We start from the raw sequence: 23,842 nt of genomic DNA on the forward strand, positions 1-23,842 counted from the left end.
GAGGCCGTTACCGATGTATGATAGCATAGTATCCGAGGAAATGTCCTTGTCTGATTGCTTTGGGATCTTTTGCGAAAAAACCAACAACCGTTTTCGGTGAAGCATGCGTTGGGAAGAAGACAAGACGAAAAACAAACAACCAATACACCGTTTACTAGGAGAACAGTCTCCAATCTCCACAACGAATCGACTTGGCACTCTTGATTCGGCCTCGAGAAAGGTTTGACATTAGTGAGAACGGCCGTGCAATGACAACAAACAACCCAGTTTCGAACAGTGGAATTGTGCGGCACTGCGAGCCGATTCGAATCACAAATTGGGGGCTTGGTATTTGGCATTGTACGGCTAACGTACACCCTCATGCCCTCGTGGACGTTGAGCTCTTGCGAAACTGCTGTACGAAACTTATGGAAAGTATTGACGTGGAGTTTTGCGACAATTGATATATTTGCGGCTCGTTTACTGTAATATATAAATAAAATTCAATCGTCGTCAGCCACGCTTCTTTTAATACATTAACTCGCCTTGCGCTTGAACATCGTGACAAACTCTGACAAAGTTTCAACGACAGGGCAAAAGACAAGCAAGCACCAAGTTCTCGACGAAACGAACGGCACATCATGAGCAGCGCCATTCGACTAGCAGCGTCTGCCAGATCACTGTCATTGAAAACCACAAATGCTCACCGATTAGTAGCGGTGCGCTTCAATGGAAACATCAAAGCTGGAGGAGGGTCCTTCGCGTACGTAATGTCGAAATTATTCTGTTGCTATATTGTAGCCTGAACCTGTATTGGATTGATGTTGCTATGGTCTTGATTCCATGCACTTTCGCAACATCAAAAAATGTCGTGTGTACATATTGCCAACATCAGTCTCTACACCTGTTTGTATCCTTGTCAAAAAGCTAACGTCAATATCGATTCGTGTATATTCAGAAAGAAGGAGTCTTACGAAGAGGAAAAATACGTCCACGACCATGAAAAGGAAGCTGTAAGTGTTTGGTAGCGTTGTTTGTTTCAAGACAACCACAACGAAACCCTATATCTACGTCTTTTGCTCTTATTTTTGCGCTCAGTCTTACCCTCCTATCTCGTCCTCAACCAGCTCAAGAAATTCGAAGCTGAAGAAGCAAAGTTAGTACCAACCTACAACCAACTGCTTGACTGTGTTTTTGGTCGTATCAACTAACTCCAACCACAAAACATCCGCTATAGATACAAGAAAAGCCATCCAGGAGCAGCCTCAGCTCCCAAATCAACAACACCACCACCATCTGCAAAACCTGCAGCAAAGACGGCCGAAGAACCTGAACACATTCAACCTAGCTCAGGCCTTGGTGGAAGTGTCAAGGCATCTGGAGGAAGTTTCAGGTTGGTGTATAAAAACTCTGCGCATTGGCCTTTCAAAAACATTGACTAAGCTATTTACTTTTGTGTTTGACAATAGTAAAAAGCAAGCAGCTATCGAAGAGAAATACTTCCGTGATTTGGACAAGGTATCCATTGCTTCAGGATCCGATCATCTTTTTTTGTACGCATTTTGATCACCTTCGCACAATTTATTTAGGAGAAACTCAAGCATCTAACCGAAGAGGAATTAAAGCGAGGAAAGAAATAAAGAGGTATCAAACATAAAGAGCCGAATATTCAATACTACTTTCTTACTGCAGTAAACAAAATGTAAAACCGCTCAATACCAAAATGCCCATAAACTACCCAAAACCGACCAAACTTAAACACTTAAACCTAATCGGTTTTTGCACAATGATGTTCTTATTATGGGTTTGAGCTAACGATTGGCATTATGCATCTGTTTTACATCCTTTTTTCTTGTTATCATCCAATGACCACCACCAACAACCACCTCCTTCAAGCTTTCCCCTCTACTTTCAACCTCTATCACACATCTCTCTCACACCCCCTCTCACATTACTGAGCATCGACTAGCTCGTCGTCCACCTTCCAATCCAATACCCCTCAAATCAGCCATCTTTACACCAGACTTGTTCAAAGCAGGACTTGTTGCTTGTGGAGGAGACGTAGCCCCAGTATTACTACTATTATTATTACTATTCGTAGTGGCGACCAGAGTGTTGTTTGATACATTGATACTGGATCGACGTAATAAACCAATCCCACTACTACTACCACCACCAGACTTGTTGCGTTCTGATGGTAGAGGTGATAAAGATGATGTGGTTGTAGTAGGTGGTGATGTAACTGATGGTCGTGTTACGGAGGGTCGTTCTATCATCTTTTTGACAGCTTTCGGGTCACCACTTTGTGCTGCCCGTTCATACCATACCCATGCTTGTGCCGTGTCTGGTTCAACACCAATACCGTTTTCGTAAAAGTATCCCATAGCAAACAAGGCGCGAGGTAGACCTTGTGATGCTGCTTGAGCTACCCATCGCATGGACTCACTATATGATTGATCGAGATGAAAGCCTGTTTCAGAGTCGTTGGCTCCTGTCAAATACCAGCCTCCTAGTTCAAACATGGCCTAATGAAAAGAATGTTTCGTAAGCATACGTCCATCATCGAATTACCCAACGAAGCAAAAAAAAAGACGGTATCGTCGACAAAGAACACACAGCGCTATTCCAAAACATACCTCTAGATGCCCTTGAGCAGCAGCCAATGAGTAAAAGTACACACTGGCACCAGGATCAACACGAACACCGAAATGCCCGTACTCGTATGTCTCTCCAAGTTTGAATTGACTTGGTGCATGACCCAAATCAGCAGCTTTGGTCAACAATTCTATAACGTAATCGTGGTCTCGGAATACTACATGGGCTACACCACGATCGTGTAATAAAGCCAACTCATAAAGGGCTTGCGGATATTTGGCAGTGGCATACTTGGCTGATAGTTTCAACCACTTCACACCATCTCGATAGTTCCTGGCCTGACCTAATTCACCTCTAAGCATGGACATACCCAAACGGAACATGGCACCTGGATGGTTGCTAGGAGCGAATGGATTTCATTGTGTGAGTATTAGAAGCATGCAAAAAAGCATGCTTTCATGAGGCAACATCCAACACCAGTTTTCACCAAACAGACTACTTCGATTCCTACCTGGAAGCGGCTTTTCGATAATAAGTTACGGCACGAGCATATGATTGCCTAGTTCCAACACCATTCTCACAGCACAGACCCAAATGGAAGAGCGCTTCAGCATGATTCTGCTTGGCTGCTGAAGCATACAACGAGACTGCCTTTTCATAATTGGGCTCATGACGTTCTTCAAAGCCTGGGATTCCCGATACATATAAATTGGCAAGAGCATATTGTGCTTCCGCCATTTGTTGTTGAGATAACTTTTTCAAGGTTTTGACTGCCACTTCACAGTATGCCTTTTGGTCGATTTTGGGTAGATTCTGTACATTTTCGACAATGAATTTGGCACCTTCGAATTGTGATTCTTTTGTCTTGGCTTTACGTGCTCGAGCCTTCATCAAGTCCATACGTTCTGGTAGTGATGGTGTACCCAATGTAGCTGAGGATAGTGAGTAGGCATCTGAGGGATCCAATTCTGATAGGGCTCCTTCTTCAGAATCTGATACAGAGACTGAAGCTGCCAAGTCTCCGATCAGTGACTCCATTCTAATTGAGAATGTGGTTAATTTACAATGATTCGGTTCTCATAATGATAGATGTGAACACGTCTCTCTCGTTTGTCCTCTCTTAAATTATAACACTCTTCAACTAAACAAAACCTGTCTAATAACGATAATAGCACGACTCACCCAGACACAGAATCAACATCCGATATAATCGATTGTCGATGTGGCGATTTGACATCACGACCTCTCAATCGCTCACCAGATCCACGAGCAGATGATGATAGATTGGGTGATGGTGGGTTGCTCAGAGCACCGGGAGGAGAAGTTGGAGCTACTGCATTGTAGTCGCTAATACTACTAGAAATATTGGATGTGGATGGTTTCAAATTGGCAACTTTTACAGTCGTGGCTGGTGATGCTGGAGCACTGCTGTTGCTACTGCTACTGCTTGGTGTTGGTACCATCTCAGGTGGGATAAGTGTTGATGAAGATGATGCTGCTGTGATTATATTATCATTATTACTATTACTTGATGATGATGCAATGGTAGATGGTATTTGCTTTTGAGTATCGTTACTATCCAGTTTTTCCATGACGGCAGCTGCTTGAGTCAAGTGAAGGCTACCATCTGGAATATTATTGATGGAAACGACATTATTGTTTATATTGATGGATGCGACGGCAGAGCTCCTCCTTGGTGGTGGTCCCAATGCCGAAAAGAGGTTGACTGCTTCAGGTCTTAATGCAGTCAATGGTGACACTGTTGTTGATGTTTGCTGTGCTGCAATCCCCACTGCAACGCCACTACTATCTTGATCAGCAGCAGCTGCCAGCAGCGATGCTGAACGTTCAGGCTGAGAAGCTGATAATCGTCGTGCCAAGTTGACTTTGGAAGCTAATGATGCAGCCAAAGCTGCAGCATCAGGTGGTGATTCTATGTTTGCGGGAAGAGTTGGTAGATCTCTATTGGCTCTTTCTATTGGTGCTTTGGGTTGTTTGGCTTCACCAGCAGCTGATATGTCGGCGATACTCGCATCATCAATAGTTTCACCTACAGCAGCAACTATACTACTTTGTCGCTTGGCTGCACTACTAGCTGACTTCTGACTTGGCTGTCGAGTAGCAGTCACAGGCTTGCTGACTGATGGTGTTCGTATTATAGTTGAATCACCTGTTCCAGCATGTGCAATCAAGTCCGCAGCGTCCCTATACGATGCCTTTCGTCTCAAGATGGTTTCTGTCGACGTAGGTGTTCCTGGAGAGCCACTGATCACAGTTGATGTAGTGGGTGTTGTGGTATCTCGAGCGACAATGTCTATGGAATCGGAGTGACCTGACGGTGTATCGGCGGGGAGTCTAGCGATCGGAGGAGACGATGCGAGCTCTCGTGGACTGTGATTTGACATTGAGATTGATGGTGATGGAATGGGTCGTGTTGGCCATGATCCAGGTAGAGCTCTTGCTGTAGCTTCCTGTTCAGCTGCGACATCAGTGGTTGTGGGTGTTTCTTCCTCATCATTGCTGCTACCAGGAGATGGAGTAGTTTTCAGCCACTATATGCATGAGTAGGTTAGTTTCCACTTCAGTTCTCGCCTTGTCTTGACTCGATCAAGGGTTGTTTTTGTATGATTTTAAAGTTTCCTCGATTTTGTTGCACCAAGAGTGGAAATTTCGACTCCAGATGTGAATATAGGGCACAAAACGGAGAAATGCTGAGAGCACATACCTCTCTGACAGCAGCCATTGAGCCAGTGATGGTGGGAGGAGCTGTAGAGATTTGAAGATTTGATCCAGTTGAGGATGCCACCGCCACGACAGTCTCTCCTGCATTATTTTGCATGGTTTCTTTGATGTGTTGCGGTATCCAATGGATGATTTCTAGCAAAAATAGCCACTATATCTTGTTCATGGGCAAGACAACAAGTTTGGTATCTGAGTTTGCTAACCTTTGCAAGGGGGGACAATTAGCAAAGTTTTCGAATGCCAATAAGATTATGTAGAGGGGAGAGCCGATGGTACGTATATCTATGTACTGGCAACCTAACTAAACTATGCCTACCTCTGTTTCTTACTCCCTGCTCGAACGGCAACGACAACAGAAGAGTAAGTGGTTGTGATTCAGCGAACGAAAAACCAAACAAGTTCAAAAGAAAGGGGTAGTAGAGTCAACTGCATCTGAGCGGAAGTATACGAGCTCGAATACACGTAGAACAAGCCTCACACTTCTTTAATCGACGTGATCTTTTACGTGACTCTGAATTTTTCATTCCCACTTTACAACTCCTTCTCTGGTCGAATCTGTAACGTTCTCACTCGATCGTACTAGAATTCTCGTAATGAAAACTTCTTTTACTCGTTCCGGATAGGCTCAGGCTACCAACGCTACGTTCTTGTATAATCCTTCCTCCTCCCTTTAAATTCAAAGGTGCTGACCAGCTTTTCCAGCTCCATTCCATAAAACCATGTCATTCATCGGATCATCCGTGGGAGGAGCCATCTTCTCAGCAACTGCATATCATTTATTTCGCACAAAGATGGCTTCAGATGTGTTATTTGCTCAACAGTCGCTACTGAGTTCACAAACAGAACTGGAATTGACCACACCAAATCCATCATCCGTAAGTTTCACTAGCATTTTCGCATGGCTTTACAGCTTTTACTCACTAACTTTCTTCCTCCTTCTCCTCTTGAAAAAACCAAGGCATCAACCACGAAATCGCTTCTCCAACAACGACCAGTGAAAACACCAATCTCGAAAGCGTTTGATAGGCTGACAGCCTTCATAAAGACTCCGCCAAGTGACGTTACAAAACATCGGTGGAATGAAATCATTGAAAAAGTGAATAGTCTGGTAACTGGCCGATGGTAGACTAAACGACAACACAATGTATATTATAAAGCTGTCGAGCAAGTAAATATAATGTTTTAGACTTGAATTTATTTCTATTTTTTCAGCGAAAGAGACTTGCTCTATATCATTTTGAACTCCCATCTTTTGGTAAAATATTGGACTCGATAGAAACTTCTTTCAACTTAGAAGAGAAGTTCAGAGTATTTGGGGTAGATCCAGTGTTGATCGGCGACAATGTTTTCAAGACTATGATGAGAGAACCAACAATTAGCCATCACCCATGATTACAGAGTTGTTATATAAGGGCTTATCAAAGCCGACATTCAAACTAAGCTAGAAACACATTCCAACAAGCGCATTACTTACTTGTCAACCTTGTCACGGATTTCATCCATCAATCCAGTCAATTGCTGACTGCAGAGATCAGCTTGATGTTCAGGATCATCATTGGCATGGATCTTGTCCAACAGGGCAATCAGTTTGTCCTGAGAAGCTTGGAGCTCATTTGCCAAGACCGCAACCTCTTTGAGGATACGGACTTCAGGGGCTGAAGATACATCCAAACCTGCTGACTTGAGATTGGCAACAGTAGTAGACAAGTTCTAATTCAACAAATTCCTTATCAGTAACAAGACATTTTGCCGCAAGATTGATAACAACACACAAATCACAAAGAACAAAGGCCAAGCCGGACGATTGTAGACCAAAATGCAAGCATGTGCGTCACGCTGGTACTACAAGACACTGCGACCCTATATCCACCAATGGCTCGAAATCATCCAACGCCACATGCAAACACATACCATGCGATAAGCAAAGGCGGAAGGCAAGACACCTTGAGCAACCATAGACTTCAAAGTGTTGCCTTCAATCAACAAATCCTTGGCATACTTTTCCATCAAGATGTGGAATCGAGACTTGATTTCAGCCTCGCTCAAGATACCCAATCTAGTCAAGAGTTTGACATGCTTAGGGTCAAGCAATTGTCGGAATGCCACTGGGCAAGCTTTGATGTTGGGCAAACCCCGCTTTTCAGCTTCAACGACCTAAGTTTGGTTTCAAAAAGGTCAACTCTGAAACATCTTCACAGAGATACAGTCCAAAGCATTAGAAAAGAAACCGGATGCTTACCCATTCATTTGAGTATCCGTTGCCTTCAAATCGAATGTTCTTTGTTGACTGAATATATGTTTTGACTACAGCCATAATGTCTTCAGTAGATGCTGTAGCTTTACTACCCATTTGTTTGGTCAATGCTTCAGTGACTTCAGTAATGGATCGAGATACAGCAGCATTCAATATAGCCATTGGGAAAGATGGAGATTGTTTAGATCCGACAGCTCGGAATTCAAACTTGTTGCCAGTGAAGGCAAAAGATGAAGTACGATTACGGTCAGTCAAGTCACGAGCAATCTCAGGTAGAGTAGAGATACTGAGATTTAGGATGGTACCGCCAACCTTGACTGATGCGTTGTGAGGTTGAGTAGCCATGTTGACTGGTCGACCTTCTTCAATAGCATCTAATACTTCAGACAAGTGGGCACCCAAGAAGGCAGAGACAATACCAGGAGGAGCTAATGGTGAAGGGGAGGTAGTGAGTTGTAAATTTGAAAGGGAGCTGCCAATCTTCGTAGAACATTGATGACCTTTTGATGACAAATCAAGCAAACCCACATACCTTCGTTGGCACCTAGACGATGTTCGTTGGATGCAGAAGCAATACCACATCGAAGTAAGCCACCGTGTTTGTATACAGCATCCAATGTAGCAACCAAGAAGAGCAGGAAGCGGTAGTTGGTTTCAGGCTTCAACGTAGGATCAAGCAAGTTGACGCCAGTGCTAGTAGCCATGGACCAGTTACAGTGTTTACCACTTCCATTGACACCTTTGAATGGCTTTTCATGGAACAAGACCTAGAACCAAAAAGGAAACTCGAATCAACCCCGATTCGTTTGAGGTGTGAACAAACGCAATATCAACAGTCACAAACCTTGAGCCCATGACGATGAGCAACTTGATGCAATGTTTCCATAGTCAACAAGTTGTGGTCGACAGCCAAGGAAGCCTCTTCAAAGATGGGTGCCAACTCGAATTGATTTGGTGCTACTTCATTGTGACGAGTTTTTACAGGGACACCCAGCTTGAATAATTCCAACTCTGCTTCAGCCATGGTAGCCAAGACACGAGAAGGGATAGCACCAAAGTAGTGGTCTTCCAATTGTTGATGTTTGGGTGGGACGGTACCAATCAGAGTACGACCAGTGATTTTGAGATCAGGACGCATCTGGTATACACTACGGTCGATGAGGAAGTATTCCTGTTCGGTACCCAATGTGGTGCCGACGTATTTTACGTCCTTGTCACCAATCAAGTGCAAGAGCTTTGTGGCTGCGACATTCAAGGCATCTGAAGATCGAAGCAAGATGGTCTTTTCATCCAATGCTTCACCATTATATCCGATAAAGACGGCAGGGATGATCAAGACCTTGGTATCATATGGACCATTTCGCAAGTACATTGGACTATCACGTGTCGAATGATTTGAGGCTCCACAATTCGTTGCCAACGTGGAATAAACAATGAACTTTGATATTTGCCTACCTGCCAGTGTCCCAGATGGTGTATCCACGAGCTTCAAAAGTGCTTCTCATACCACCGTTAGGGAAGGAAGATGCATCAGGTTCGGACTGGATGAGTTGAGATCCAGAGAGTCGATCAATGGGCTTCCACTAGATGATTTTCAAGAATGAGTGATTCCAAGCAATTCCGAGGCCATCAAAATCCAAAGTTTGTCTTACTTGATCAAGACCCAAGTTGTCACTCTTCCTCAAATCCAAGAAATTGTCATGTTTCTCAGCAGTAAGACCAGTTTGAGGTTGGAATGAATGAGTAAAGTGCTGCATTTGGTGAATCCGTGTTAAGAGCGAGATGTTTCATGGGAGCCATGCTGTTTACTAACCGTGGCACCCTTGTCCATTGCCCACTTGCAGACCTTTTCGGCAACGGCATTGGCGGTAGCCTTGTCAATAGCTTGATGACCCTATGATAAATACACGAAAAAATCGTATATAATTAGTATAGTGCTATGATTGTATTGCTCTGACAGTTGAATCAAATAAAACAACGGCAGCAAAATGGTAAAGCCATTCATCATGATGCCGGTCTTATGTTCACGACTTACATTGACTTGATCCACGAAACGGTCGAATACAACTCGAGGAAGATTGGATTGCAAGTACTCCATGGGAAATACATTGGAACCAAAGATCTCAGATAGGTATGAGTGACGGTCTCCCGTCTTTGGCCATTCGACCGAGCGTGCGGGTCGATTCAAAATCGACATGGCTGCAGTCAATCGGTTGCTTGTTTCGTGAGGCATTGTTGGTATAGCGCTCTTCTCGTTGTTTGTTCTGACTGTGATTGTGACAAGAGTAAAACTGTTTTGTTTCGACTGATTGTACGTGTCCACGCAAGGAAGCGAGACTCGCAGAGGTTGGCAAATAATCCAGAGTCATACTATTCGCGTAAATTTGCTTTACTAATTGATGTTTCATGTCAAGATCAGGTTGAAAGCTTTACGGAAATGTCCAAATATGTGGATATCCTGCCAGACATTGATACTGGCCAAGATGTATTCGAAACAGACGCTCCAGATCCAGCAGAACTAGTTAATGATCATGTAAAACCACCTCCTTCTCCATCTTCAACAACATCTGTACCATTGCATCATCCACATGTCGACGATGAACAGCAGCAACAATCAGGCATCATCAAGACTCGTATCATACCAGCCGAAGCTACGGCTAGATTCGCAAACTCGCAAATTGATGCTACAGATGCTGACTTTTCGGGTCGTGTAGGAAGACGTAAAAAGCCTGCGCATTACAGAACCTATCACACCCGACGTATGCCTGATGCCGATGAATACGAGTTTGATCTACTCGATCATACCGATAATACCAATATTGATGCTCGCAAGCCAAAGGAATCTCGATTGCAAAGGCTTCGAAGGCTGGTCTACGAAGTCCAAGAGCTAGAAGAAGAGATTCAACGAGATGGCGATGCTAGTAATGGTCCCGCTGCAGATAATATAAATAGTAGTAATTTAAATAGTGAAACCAAGCCCGCTGTCTCGCAACTTGCTCTGCTGGATCAGATCTCTGCCTTGCAGACTGATTTGAGCAACTTGGCAAAGTCGACTGGAGTATCTGGTCGTGACGCTCCCTCATTAGAAGATGGTAGTGGATCATTGATTAAACAAGCTGAATTAAGTAAAGCACTTGTAGCTCAATTACGAGCCTTCAAGGATAAATCTGTACCATCCGTAGCACAACCGATAAAACAGGCCGAAGCTCCAGTATCTTCACAAACTACCCAAAAAATAGCTAGATCCGATCAACATGTAACATATGAATTGTATTATGCTCCCGAAACTGCTCGGTTGACCCAATTGTCAAACCTAGGCTCTCTGGAATCTCGAATCACAAACCTCGAACGAGTAATTGGTATATCGTATCTAGATGATGGACTGAATAATGGTGATGGGAACACAGCTATGCCACTATTACTTGAGTCTGGATCCCTCATGGCTGCTATGGAGCGATTCGAAACTCAATTGACTCTGCTGACTCAACCTCGGAAGCTCGAGACTGTGTCTAGACGGGTCAAATCCATCACTATAGAATTAGAGCGTTTGGCTGAAGCTAAAAAGAAGGAACATCTTGAATCTTCTCTGGCTCTGCACTCGTCTGTTTATGGTCTTGATATGACTGGAACAAGTCACCCTAGCCAAGAACCGCCTCACAGCGCCAGTCATAATAATAGTAATGATAACGAACAACGAGTCAAACATCTCTTCAACACGTTGGAGAAGCTGGATCCTATAGTTAGCCTTGTCCCCCATCTATTGTCTCGCCTTCAATCACTACGATCTTTACATACAGAAGCTGCCGTGTTTGCAGAATCTCTTCGGACGCTTGCAATAGAACAAAACCATGTCACAGAGTCTGCCAGCAACATTGGTGAGTCCGTCACTAGACTCCAGGATGCTGTAAAAGATAACGCAAATGTAGTCCAATCGAATGTCGAAGCGCTCGATGCCCGTATCAAGTCTCTTATCTCTCGAATAGACAAACTCCATAAATAAAGTTTATACTCTCTTGATGAACCATACGCCCAACTGGTTATAGTTTCTGAAAATCCATCTACAATTGGAATTTTCTGTGTGGAGATTTTTACTCAGCTCTTGTATTTGTATTAATCGATTGTTTGTAAGGGGTCCTGCCTTTTTAAAGACCAGGGCTCAACTAGAGTGGGCACTTCTTCGCACATGAGCCATCCGAAGCTAGAAACGACCTCAAGAATCACAGGACAGCCGTTCAGTGTCAGTTGACCCAATTCCCCAAGATCAGAGTCCTAAGAAAGCTCCAACCTACGAGCAACTATTCTTTTTCACTGGTAGCTGATATATACAGGAGCTGAGATTCAATATCGGTAGGAAATAATGAGCTGGTTTCACAAGCAAAAATTCTTCAAAAGCATTATATTATTTGATTAGCTGACGACGCCTTGTGGACCGTTATTAGAGCAAAAGGCAGTAATGCCTCACGTTGCAAATTACTACCAGGATACTATATTAGAAGCTCACCACATGCATCGCTTTGGCTCGGATTTTACATCACTATTGGATCCAAACCTAGCTCACGACCATGCGAGCGTAGAAGTCTCATCGCATGGATCGTCATCGATTTCAACTGGTAGCAGCTTATCGGAAAGAGATGTTACTTCACCAACCATGGTCTCGTTAGATTCAGAATCGCAGCACACAAAACATCTTGGTCATACAACAGCAATTTCGTTGGATTTCGAGTCTTTACACTTGAGCGATAATGATCATTGGCGTACTGAAGTCAAGACAGAGGAATTATACTACTTGCCAGCTGCTTTTAAACAACACGTGGGTTCACGGCCGATAAGTCCCGATGTCTCCCCTATGATACCCACAATGGTATACGATAGCAGTCGATGCGATTGTCCGGAATGCATGGCATCTTCCAGCAATGTGATTATGATGGAAGGAGGTTATGAATACTTTCCTCCTGTTGGAATCAACACGCCGATGATGGTCCATCCGACGCATCCATTCTTTAACCAGGAGGTTATGGATGAATATAATCCTTATGCTAATGGATCCGGTATCACGCCTCCTGGATCCATGTCGCCTGACTCACCGTCTTTGGGTGGTTCTTCCTTGCCGGCTCAAGGAAATATACGTAACCGAAGAACCATGTCTGGCTCCATGTACCCAACTTATGGACGTATGAGGACGCTTTCCGGTGAGCTTATTACTTTTCTTATCGTGTAATCACTTGGCAGTCCATTGTTCGCGCGTTCCTCGCTTCCTTTTTCACATGGTATGAACAATTAATTTTTTGACGCGGTTTTGTTTTAGGAACCGGTATGCTTCCAGGGTCTGTTCCTTCATACCAGCAGATGCCATACGACTTGAGCAAGCAGCAACAACACGGTATGCCTATGTCTATGCCATCTAGTATGTCTGGAGTTCCATTATTGGTTCCGAGGCCCATACCGATAACGTCGTCAGGTCGATATGCTTCCCACCAACAGCAGCAGTCGATGCCACATATACCCCAAATGCAGCAAATGCCACAACAAATACCCATAATGCAACCAAATGGTCAACCAGCACACAGTCATATGCCACCTCCTCATCCCCTCATGTACCAACAACAATATCCAATGCATATCCCTCGCTACAGCTGTGGTTGTCCGATATATCCACTACCTGTAATGTACAATCAAGTAATACTACAACAACAACAACAACCACCAATACCCGGAAATGGATCCCCACAAACACCATCGTCCTCTGGCTCGTCACAATCACCACGACAAGTAAGCAGCAAAACATCACCAACAGCTCCAATCACTCCTCCAGCAACACCGATAGTATCAAGCGGTGGATCAGGCTCGCAATCAAGCAGCGTAAACGTGGGGCTCGGAGTTGCCCTCTTATTACCCGAAACCATAACCCAAGAAGGTGGTAACGACGACTCCATAGCAACCAGACGATGTGCATCACCAAACGTAATGACGGATGAAGATAACGGTTATATTGAAGAAGACGCTTCAGCTGAATTGACACCTTCTATTGAACTCGAATCCGTAAAAACTGAACAGGCCGATGTAAAGTTAGAGCGAATGGGACCTGGATCGAAGAGGTCTGTGTTCACGAGGAGAGGTCGATCTGGTGATGCTGCCTCGTTTGTATGTGAACATTGTCCTTCGGTCTTTACCAGGAAACATGACCTCCGCAGACATGAGAGGTGAGTCGATTATACTTGTTTTCAGCCGTATCAATGCAGCTTGTAAAGTAACAATGCTTTTATCTGCTTAGGATCCACTCTGGTATCCGTCACCAGTGCGTCTCATGCGGCAAGGAATTCAGTCGCCAGGACGCTCTGGTCCGTCATAATACCCAACGAGGAGGATGCAAAGCTACTACACTTAAAGGCTCGTCGTCTACGACATCGCTGGTATCTCTAGCATCCACCTCGTCTACGTCATCCATGACTCCTGAAGAAGTCGAGATGAATTAAAAACAGGGGTCACAAAATGCAGTTATTATATCCTCATTTATCCATCATCATGATCATCACCATACCCCATCTCCCTTAAAACAGGCATATCTTATGATAATTCTCATCGACGCATTTTACATTTTTGGTTATTGGACTCTTGTTTTAGCTTTTATTGTTGTACATTTAGATTGTTGGGAGGGTCGTTGTGTTGCGAGGTGGAAAAAGATAGTTGGTTGTGATGGAAGTGTGGGTAGTGGGGACTCTTTGAGGTCTTTGAATAGAGCTAGCCTCTGTTCAAGGGATTGTCAAGAGTCGTCAATCATTTTGACATCGAGTAGTCGTTAGTCAATTATATACCACAGTATCTCTCCATTTAAAAAGTGTTTTATAGTTTGGTGTTGAAATCAATATATGCAATTTGAACTTTACTCAAGAGCCTATTCGAATCGCGAATTTAAAGGCCTTCACAAGAGGGTTGTGTACTACGGCATCGCCATAAGTTGACAAGGCTCCTTTTGCAGTTATGACTATAATTGTGAGAATTTACAGGCGTTTTACAAACATTTTTTTTTGGTTTAATAAAAGAGTCTTGCATTTCCTTTTTCGGTTTCCTTTTTCCGTTTATCTGCTCTTTTTTGACTCAATTCTTGATTCCCGACACTTCATGCAGTTTCTTGAGGTCTGGGTTGTTGTTGCTCCTTTGCGACCTATAGATTTCAAGAGTGTTAAATTGTCAGATGAAACAAAAAAAAAAACCAAACAATAACGTGCAAAGAATGAACCTTGATGGACAGAGTACGTTCTTCAACTACAATATTGACCAATTCATCCAATACACGTTGTTGATCAGCATGAGACTTGACTTCAACAAATCCAAATCCTTTTGATCGACCATTGTATGGATTGGTGACAACATGACCAGAGACGGGGTTATAATCACCAAAGATACCCATCAAGTCTGCATCAGTGACTTTGAAGGGTAGGTTGGCAACAAACAAGATTGTTTGAGAATCTGGACCTTCTGGGATGCCTCGAGGAGTCCTTCTTGGACCTCCACGACCTCGTCCACGCTAAAATACATAATAACATGGTGGGTTCAAAATGTTGAAAGAACAAAAACACTCTAGATAAACTGTCTAATCTCGATTAAATTGAACTTACACCGCGACCTCGACTTGGTTCGTCATGTTCAGCATCGTCAACTCGAGCAGCTGGAGCAGAAGCATTGGCTACTGGAGCTGATGATGGTGCACCTCGGGTTCGAGGACCACGGCCTCGAGGGGCTCCACTTTGTTGTGGTGCAGATACAGGTGCTTGAGGTTCAACCGGTGCAGCATATTCATCAGCTCCACCGGCTTCACCACCACCTCGTCGTCCTCCACGCTGCAAAATTTGAGAAATGATTAGTATTTAGAATCACAGACAGGATGCGATTGCGCAATGTAAGCTAGATAGCTAACTTACACCTCGACGAGGGCCACGTCCTCTCCCTCGTCCACGTCCTCGTCCTCTGGCAGATGGGTCTTCAAGATCAGCACCACCTTGATCATCTTGATCATATTGAGGTGCAGCTTGATGCTCTTCATTGCCATCAACTCTGCTGGCACCACCACGGCCTCTGGATCGACCACCACGGAAGCGTCCACCACGACCTCGACCACGGAATCCACCACGTCTTGGAGGCCTCTCTTCACCAGGTAGACGCAATCGAGACAATTCGACATTGATTTGGCGGCCTTGTACATCTGATTTATTACAGCTCTCTACTGCTTGGTGAGCTTCATCGGGAGTGGCGAAGCGGACAAAAGCAAATCCAAGCGGCATGGTGCCACGTTTGACAAGATTGACTTCAGTTCTATAGTGTATGATGGTGTAAATGCGTGAGTGTTTGGGGACCGTTTCTTTCAAGCACAGTACAGCTGGTGGGTATGTAGTATAGCAAGCGATTGTTTAGAACACGTACACTGCTCCGGCGACCGAGAAGATGTGAGTCAATTCATCCTCAGTTGCAGTGTATGGCAAGTTGCCAACAAAGACAGTACGAGCTGCTTGTTCTGCCAATACAGCTGGGTCGACTTCTTCAACTGGAGCTGGAGGCGAGGGCTTTGGTTGTGAGCTGGCCATTTTATACTGATCCTAAAACATGGTAAGAAAGTTGAGCTTCTGAGCTTGCGTTGTTGTGGTTTGACGTTGGGCTTTAATGTCGCGATTTCTGACACATTTGACAACCAATTGAAGAAAAGGAAGACGGTAGCAAATTTGATGCTAATATCAAGTGAAAATATGCTTCCTCTTCAGATTCACAAAGTTCAACACAAACACGTCAAATGACAATGTCATGACATTTTCCCGTCTGATGAGCTCTCCCCTCTCATTTACCTTGTCCTGGCCGAATCGCCCTTTTTATTGTTCACGAAATATGGCCTTGGCCGAAAGAGAGTCTGCTTGTCGCTCTGTCTTCAATGGATGGGAACGATGTTTGGAACGTGGTTCTCTCAATTTGTAGGAACCACTTCGAACAGGCAAAGCACGGGGAAACTTGTCAAAGCAAGAGCTCCTCGATTAGTAAATTACCAGTTTCGCTCTCTTAAAGTACCATGCACGAATTCGACCGGGTTACCGAGGGCACAATTCTGGAGAGGACTGCTGATGGAGCGGTTATCATTGGAACTGTATCCAACGATGTGAGTTATTTGAACGTGACTATCGTTTCAGATCACTCTCTTACTCTTGTTTCATAGTGGTGTAAGTTTCTAGATCACAATCGTCTCAATTTCGTCACTATATTGAACTTCGTGAATTTGCAAATTGTGCATGATCCGACTGCTGCTACGTCATCCTTGAAGCTGCAGAATGCATCGGCTGACGTGTTGTCGATCCTGGCTCTCTGGTCTGACTGTGTAGACGTCGCTTATGAGTCTATGAAATTGCTGACGCATCATTTCTGTAGCCGTGGGTGAGGTTCCGCACGGAGGTTACATGATTTCCATCTTGATGTCGGCAGCAATGAAGTACTTTGGTGATAAGCATCCTCATCCTATTTCTTGCCACGCTTTCTACCTTCGACCGAGTCGAAAAGCAGCTCCATTCCGAATAGAAATCACGGACATAAAACGTGGAAAGCTCTACTCTACCTGTCAGATGTATTTAAAGCAGAAAGAAACCTCGGGCCAAGAGACCTTACGGATCACCATGATTTGTACATTCGGCAATTTAGATCTCGAGAAGGGAGCTACCAAAATATTCGATGTCCCCGCCCTTCCAGCTCCAGTATCCCAATGCAAACAAAGAGCAGTTAGTCAGGAGGGTAACACATTCGTACACCATCATTACGAGTTTAGGAACGATCCGTCCACTCCAGACTTCTTTGGATCAGATTTCCAGCCAGGACCACAAAATTTAGCTCAGTCATTGGGGTGGATTAGATTAGTCGGCAATAGAGCCCAAGATTTCAAGAACATCACTTTCTTTGCTGATGGTACGTTTGTCCTATTTGACCACTTCAAAACATGTCGTAACTGAATCTTTGATTACTTTAGCTGTCTTTCCAAATATCGCACGATATGGAACAGCCTTCTTGGGTGGTCGCTCATGGTTCCCAACAATGGTAAGGCACAGCAATCTAGAGAGTGTTGTGGTATCTTACCAAATCTTTACTTTAAATTCTCGTAGGAGCTATCCATTCAATTCAAGGCCAAGCCAACCGGCGACTGGATTGCTCAACGTACCCAGACTCGATTCCTAGTCAATGGGCGTCATGAGGTAGACATGTACCTCCAGAACAGTGATGGAACTGTGGTTGCTCTTGTCAGGCACATGGGCACAACAGTCTCGTTTGAAAAGAATCTTCGTAATGAGTCTGGATCGACTCTATAGAATAGACATAGAATTAGAACCACCCGATTTGCTTCGAAGGGGTATTAAAATGATAGAGATAAAGAGTACAGATTTTAATCGAATCCATTCAAGTTTTCCGATAAACCAGTTTGTTGAAACTATCTAGTGACTGCTTGTACTTTCGCTAGAATGCTCAGACTAGTTCGAGGACGAGGTTTGGAATGCTTTTAAATAATGGCAAAGTTAGGGAGTACATGACAGTTACTCGCGAATCTTCAATTGGAATAAATGGCTCTCAAGAATGCGTCGTCCAACCAGCTCTCCGTAACAAGCGGCCACCTCATATGACAGTGCAGCTTCTGGAGCATCACTCGTGCGTAAGAAAAGACGCAATTACAAACCTACGAGACAACCAGAACATTCCAACATCCAGAGAGCAATAAACACTGAATTCTTGAGTTTAGGAAGATAACCGCAAGTCTAACTTATCGGTTATCTTTGAGTAATCTCCCTCTCTGACTCAAAACTCCCGATTTTCTTTACATTATAGAACCTCTTCACGTCAATACTCTTACTAGCAGGGTTGTATAAAAACGGCGGCTTCCGAGGAAGTAGAAGGTAGTTCCTCGAGGGAACTTTGTGTTTTGGGCAATGTCATCTGTTCTAGAATTTTGTGTATATACGGACTTGATCCAGGATGTCCCTAGCAGTACAGTTCATAACTTTTATAGCAGTTTTGGCTCATGCATTTTATTGGGATTAGTCCCTCAAATTTACGATTAACACAACACTTAAAACCCACTAAAGTTGCTAATTACTTCCCATATGTTACCCCTAAACTTACAACCACCTCCCAAAAAAAAATTGCGGCCATTTTAACCGACTTGAGTGACCAACAAATAACTGTACAGCCGAACTTCTGAATTCCTCTCTTATCAACGTTTGAAGCCCCCTTGTAGCTCAGTTGGAAGAGCGTCTGACTGTAATAGTAGTCCTTACCTGTGCTCTCATCAGGATGTCCCTGGTTCGATCCCGGGCGAGGGGACTTTTTTTCGAAGTGATGCAAAAAATGTATTTTAAAGCGATCTATAGCAATAATCTACACCAAAAAGCAGCACCTCTAAATTCATAGACCCCAAATAGGATCCCCCAAACGACGACGACCGACAAGTTGTAAACAACTTTCGGTGTTTAGTTTACAAATTCGTCAATTTGTACAATTCTATAAGCGCACCTTTAACCATTTAACATTCGGACTTTTATTTATTTACTTGATAACAATTTTGCATTTATGTGACGCCATACTGCTGACTCAAAGTCCTTACGAGTTGGTGAACTAAGTGAAAGACGGTTACCGTTCGTTGGTAGACGTGTGCGAAAGTTGGGGACGAATAACAAACCTTTGGTTGTCTCTTCTCCACAAAGGCAGTCATTCCTTCAAGGCGATCAGTAGTGCCATAAACAATGGCAGAAATGCGGCGTTCGGTTAACAAACCCTCCTGCAAAGGTAGTTCAAAGGAGGCATTGATAGATTCCTTGCAGCTAGAAAGGAATTTGTCAAATTTGGGTACTGTGTAGCATTCCGTGAAAATGAACTAATTCTTACCAAGCCAGAGTGATTGGAGGCATATCACAGAACTCGTCAGCCAGCTGTAAAGTTTTAACACAAACAATGTCAGGCATCACTTCTAGCGATGCACTGAGTAAAATGTGTCGCTCACCTTGATGGTCTCGTCAAGGACAATGTTATCTGGGAAAACTCGAGCGACTAGGCCAGCCTTTTCTGCTTCGTAGGCATTCAATCTTCGAGCAGACAAGACCATTTCCATTGCTTTAGCCTTTCCGATTGCTCGAGGGAAGCGTTGAGTGCCTCCATCACCTATCATTGAATGGTGTTTGCGTACCGTTTGATTCAGCAACACCAGTTGACAATAGATGTGGTATCTTAAACACACCTGGAATAAGGCCAATCTTGACCTCGGGTTGGCCAAATTGAGCACTCTCTCCTGCGTATGCTGAGTCCAAAGCCATGAGAAGCTCACATCCGCCTCCTGACAGGATTATAAAGAAGGGGTCAACGAGTCTGAAATTCGATAACAAGCAGTATCTCTGAATCGCCCCAAGGAAAGAGGCAAACGAACCAAAGCAGTAGCCTCGGACGCAGCCAACGACTGGTTTACGTATCCATGGTATGACCTCTCGAGTTTGACTGACACCTGGCCGATTTGCAATCTCTCCAAACGTTCTAGAAACGTTTTGCTTGATATCAGCACCAGCACTGAAAGCACGTTCATTTCCGGTCACTACGATTGCGCCAATGGTATTGTCCTCTGAGAAGGCCAACAGAGCAGCATTAATGTCTCGCCAGTGAGGTGAAGAAAGAGCACTGAAGTTGTGAGGGGGATTTTTGGTCAGAGAAAGTTGACATGGCGTCAGCTGGGAATGGACAGAGCTACACTTACTTGAGTGCTTCTGGTCGATTGAGCTGGACGAGACCAACACGTCCATCCTTGCCAACACGCGAGGCGATAACATTCTCGTACTAACATGACGTTCATATCAGTGACCGAATCTCAAATGAAGGAAATCTTGCAACGAGACTACCTTCATTACGCCCTTAGCTGCTGAAGGTGCTGGAGCACTAAGTTGCTGCGACGATGTGGGGTGACGCAGATGGCTCGAAACCATTTGCAATCTGGATGCAGCCTAAAACGAGAAAAGAATAACATCTTCAATAGCCTCCAAAGCATATGCAATATACTCCTTGTACGAGGCTCGTTGGGAAAATCACATTTACCATGGGCGAGACACTGTGTCCAACAATTGCTTCAATTTTCAAAGGCTTGTAACCATGTTCGGCAACAATATCTGCCAATTCAGCTTGAGTTGAAAATGTTACACGATCATTATCGGTGTCGACATATGCAAATGTCAAGGGAGTTTGGGCTGGAAGCTCAAAAGCGTGCCGAATGTTTTGCTCGAGTTTCTCGTAATCTGAGAACTGGACACGGCGAAGTGGAGACCCACATACTGACACCTTAGCAAACATGTTTGTGAGAGTATCGTCAGTCAACAGCGATCGATGGGATGAATTGTATACTTTTTGGAAAACCGTGTGTTGTGTCGAATGTGGTACAAGTCAAAGGGATCTTGCACGTTCTGACAACTTTTAATTCAATACAATTAATGGTGTCAAATATATAATAATTGTTCTTTCTACCATTCTAGTAGTTGAGCCTTAGGCCTCGACGATGATTTGCGGTCACCAACAAAAATTCGATATTCATTATAACTTGCCGCACCAGGAGAATTATTCTTTACAAGTGAATTTGAAAATGGTGAATATCCCCAATTGTACTCCTCCATTGCTATGTTTGTCTCGCCTTGTGTTTTCGAGTTCCAAAACGGCCACACCGCCGATAAGTTCTCTTTACCTCTTTGCCTCTTTCCCTGCAGGAGAAACGAAAATTGGCCCACTCCTTTCTACCCCGAACATTACCAGGTCTTCTAGCATAAGAATTGCAATTGCTGCAGTTTCCTCGGTCTACTGCCTGAGGTTGCTGTAGAGTTTTGCAACCATGTCTCTTGCCGTATTGAGGATATTACTTGTGGCAAACCTGGCCACATTAGCGTTCGCTGTTGAAAAAGCAAGAATACCAGGCCCAGGAATCTCTGCCCATTCGACTGTATCTCTGGCTAATGGAGTTCTAGTCTCTGGTGGAAAGATCACACGTATGTCGCAGCTAGCATCACATCTCTTTTTGTATCGAATGCAGCTTTAAGACATTTCATCTGCAGTTGCCACGGCTGGGACAGCTTCATTGAACTCGGCATATACCATACTCCTATGGAATGGAACTATTTACCCAAACAACCCTGTAACAACTCCTGCTTTGTACGGTGGGTTAGCATGTGTATACTCGCCGGAAGCCACCACTCCAGGTGTATATTGTTATGGGGGACAGGCTCAAGGAGTAGCTGGCATTACATACACTCCCACGGTCTCGGTGTACGATTTCACCAAGTGGACCACTTTGGGTCCTCTCACTGGAGCAACAAATAACAATGCACTCGCATTTCAAGTTATGGTGAACCTTGGTGGTCGCTTCTTCATGCATGGTAAGCTAGAGTGTCTCTGAAAAAGGAGAAGCCTCTGCAGCATCGACTGGGACCTAACTGGATCATTTCATATACAGGGGGTATCAATCCCAGCGGAACACCATCAGGAGCATTCTCGACTGTGTCCGTCATAAACCCAGCTGCTAATGGTACATATGCAAACTATGCTACGACTTCTACGACAATCCCAGGAGTCAGACTTGGTCATTGTGCTGCAGCTGTTAACTCGACTCGATTTGTAATTGTGATGGGATCGTCAAATAACGGCGGTGTCTACAACGACGTGTGGTCCTTTGATACCACTACCTCTACATGGTATGGTCACTTCCTACCTATTATAGTATTTTTGCGCCCTCGCTCAATTTTTCATACGAACAGGCAAAACCACACTACAGCTGGCGGACCAGCTGCCCGTGCATATATGGCATGCACATCATTTAACGGCAACCTATACATGCATGGTGGTGTCAACCCGTATATTACCAACACTGCCCAACAAGTCTTCTCAGACCTTTGGACTTTGGATTTAACTACTTTTGCTTGGAAGGCTTTAGCTAGCACCAATGCTTCCTTGTCTACACCGCCTACCGGACGATACTCTCATACTTTAAATCAATGGTCCAACACTAGCATGTTTATGTTGTACGGAGGATTGCTGCAACCACCGGCTCAAAATCAAACAATAGATGACGATCAAGTCTACTTTTTCGACACGGCCTCAACGTCATGGGTAGCACCACCACTAACATTCTATTATGCGAACGGCACCTCAGTAAATGGCTCGCCACTGTCTAATGTGACGATCGGTACTGGGACGAATAGCACCAGCGGAACACTGTTTGGTCCGACTGGCCCAACCGGTGCAGTATTATACGGTATAATAGCAGGTGTCTCCTTCGTCATCCTAATGACACTTATATCATTCATTGTTTTCGCTGGTGCCAAACCACGTAAAAACCATGACCGGGAAAGTGAAGTACCCCAACGTAATATAGATGGCATGCATAGCATGATCATGTCTGACCCAGACGATGATTACTCGGGCAAGATGCCTCAGATGCCACAAGGCGCATACTATAAAAACGGCATGGGTAATCCCGTGCTGCAATCATCGACGGATCCACGGCTAGCTGGATTTATGCAACAAGGAGGAGGTCGAGATGATACCATGACTAGACGGTTATCATCGTTACGGTATAATAATACTAGTAGTAGTAACAACCGTGATACCAATCGCTGGAGACCGGATTCAGAGGTTGAGCAAGGATGGGGGTCAAACTCTAGAAGAGATGGTCAAGTATGGAATGCCGCATCGACCAATGACGGTAGAGACGATGAGGTTTACTCAGAGGCTGGTGGTGTTGGTATAGAATACATAACAAGGTATAGGCATAAAGCTACCATGTCGGACGAAATTGATCTAGAGGTCGGTGACATGGTAATCGTTAAGAGTACCTTTGACGATGGTTGGTCGGCCGGACGATCGGTTAGAACTGGTGCTGAGGGTGTGTTCCGTAAGTACCCTGCTTTGTTGCTCACGAGGTGTTGAAGCATCTATTTCAACGTTATCTTTATATTCACCCACTTCTCCCCTTTCATTACAGCATTCTTATGTGTGATTCCCAAGTCCCAATTTACTTCGTCACCAAGCCCCACACCTAGCGAAATCGACGATGAAGTCCGACGTCTCGCTGGATCGAGATAGGAACTGCAACGCACGCAAATTCTCGTTATTAATGTTGTATAGCAATAGGACCACCACTAGTTTTCTGATTCAGATGGGCAAATATATGACGCTTTCTCGAAATCAGACCGTTCTATTGCAGTTTTTAGTTGTTTAAGGGGATGTAATGGTATAAAA

At 44.3% G+C, this 23,842-nt stretch overlaps 5 protein-coding genes across 5 annotated transcripts; 2 read left to right on the forward strand and 3 right to left on the reverse strand.

Moving 5' to 3' along the window:
• Positions 1 to 1,884: 1,884 nt before the first annotated feature.
• On the reverse strand, positions 1,885 to 5,413 carry SmJEL517_g04962 (uncharacterized protein; the record flags this gene model as incomplete). The annotated part of the gene is made up of 6 exons (XM_031170890.1): positions 1,885 to 1,887; positions 1,935 to 2,504; positions 2,616 to 2,973; positions 3,086 to 3,613; positions 3,757 to 5,126; positions 5,300 to 5,413. The coding sequence occupies 6 exons, from the start codon at positions 5,411 to 5,413 to the stop codon at positions 1,885 to 1,887; spliced, it is 2,943 nt and encodes a 980-aa protein (XP_031023144.1).
• Positions 5,414 to 6,035: 622 nt separating this feature from the next.
• SmJEL517_g04963 (uncharacterized protein) lies at positions 6,036 to 6,442 on the forward strand (the record flags this gene model as incomplete). Its single annotated transcript, XM_031170891.1, has 2 exons — positions 6,036 to 6,191; positions 6,275 to 6,442. 2 exons carry the CDS (start codon positions 6,036 to 6,038, stop codon positions 6,440 to 6,442), a joined length of 324 nt encoding a protein of 107 aa, XP_031023145.1.
• A 164-nt stretch (positions 6,443 to 6,606) lies between these two features.
• GLN1 (glutamine synthetase) lies at positions 6,607 to 9,803 on the reverse strand (the record flags this gene model as incomplete). The annotated part of the gene is made up of 10 exons (XM_031170892.1): positions 6,607 to 6,670; positions 6,791 to 7,026; positions 7,228 to 7,470; positions 7,556 to 7,998; positions 8,103 to 8,337; positions 8,415 to 8,946; positions 9,026 to 9,153; positions 9,223 to 9,321; positions 9,384 to 9,464; positions 9,606 to 9,803. The coding sequence occupies 10 exons, from the start codon at positions 9,801 to 9,803 to the stop codon at positions 6,607 to 6,609; spliced, it is 2,259 nt and encodes a 752-aa protein (XP_031023138.1).
• A 204-nt stretch (positions 9,804 to 10,007) lies between these two features.
• SmJEL517_g04965 (uncharacterized protein) lies at positions 10,008 to 11,570 on the forward strand (the record flags this gene model as incomplete). The annotated part of the gene is made up of 1 exon (XM_031170893.1): positions 10,008 to 11,570. The coding sequence occupies one exon, from the start codon at positions 10,008 to 10,010 to the stop codon at positions 11,568 to 11,570; it is 1,563 nt and encodes a 520-aa protein (XP_031023139.1).
• Positions 11,571 to 14,687: 3,117 nt separating this feature from the next.
• On the reverse strand, positions 14,688 to 16,149 carry SmJEL517_g04966 (uncharacterized protein; the record flags this gene model as incomplete). Its single annotated transcript, XM_031170894.1, has 5 exons — positions 14,688 to 14,732; positions 14,808 to 15,095; positions 15,187 to 15,408; positions 15,490 to 15,880; positions 15,989 to 16,149. 5 exons carry the CDS (start codon positions 16,147 to 16,149, stop codon positions 14,688 to 14,690), a joined length of 1,107 nt encoding a protein of 368 aa, XP_031023140.1.
• Positions 16,150 to 23,842: the final 7,693 nt, after the last annotated feature.

The sequence above is a fragment of the Synchytrium microbalum genome (genome assembly GCF_006535985.1).
Source record: "Synchytrium microbalum strain JEL517 chromosome Unknown SmJEL517_scf0039, whole genome shotgun sequence".
Lineage (NCBI taxonomy): Eukaryota > Fungi > Chytridiomycota > Chytridiomycetes > Synchytriales > Synchytriaceae > Synchytrium > Synchytrium microbalum.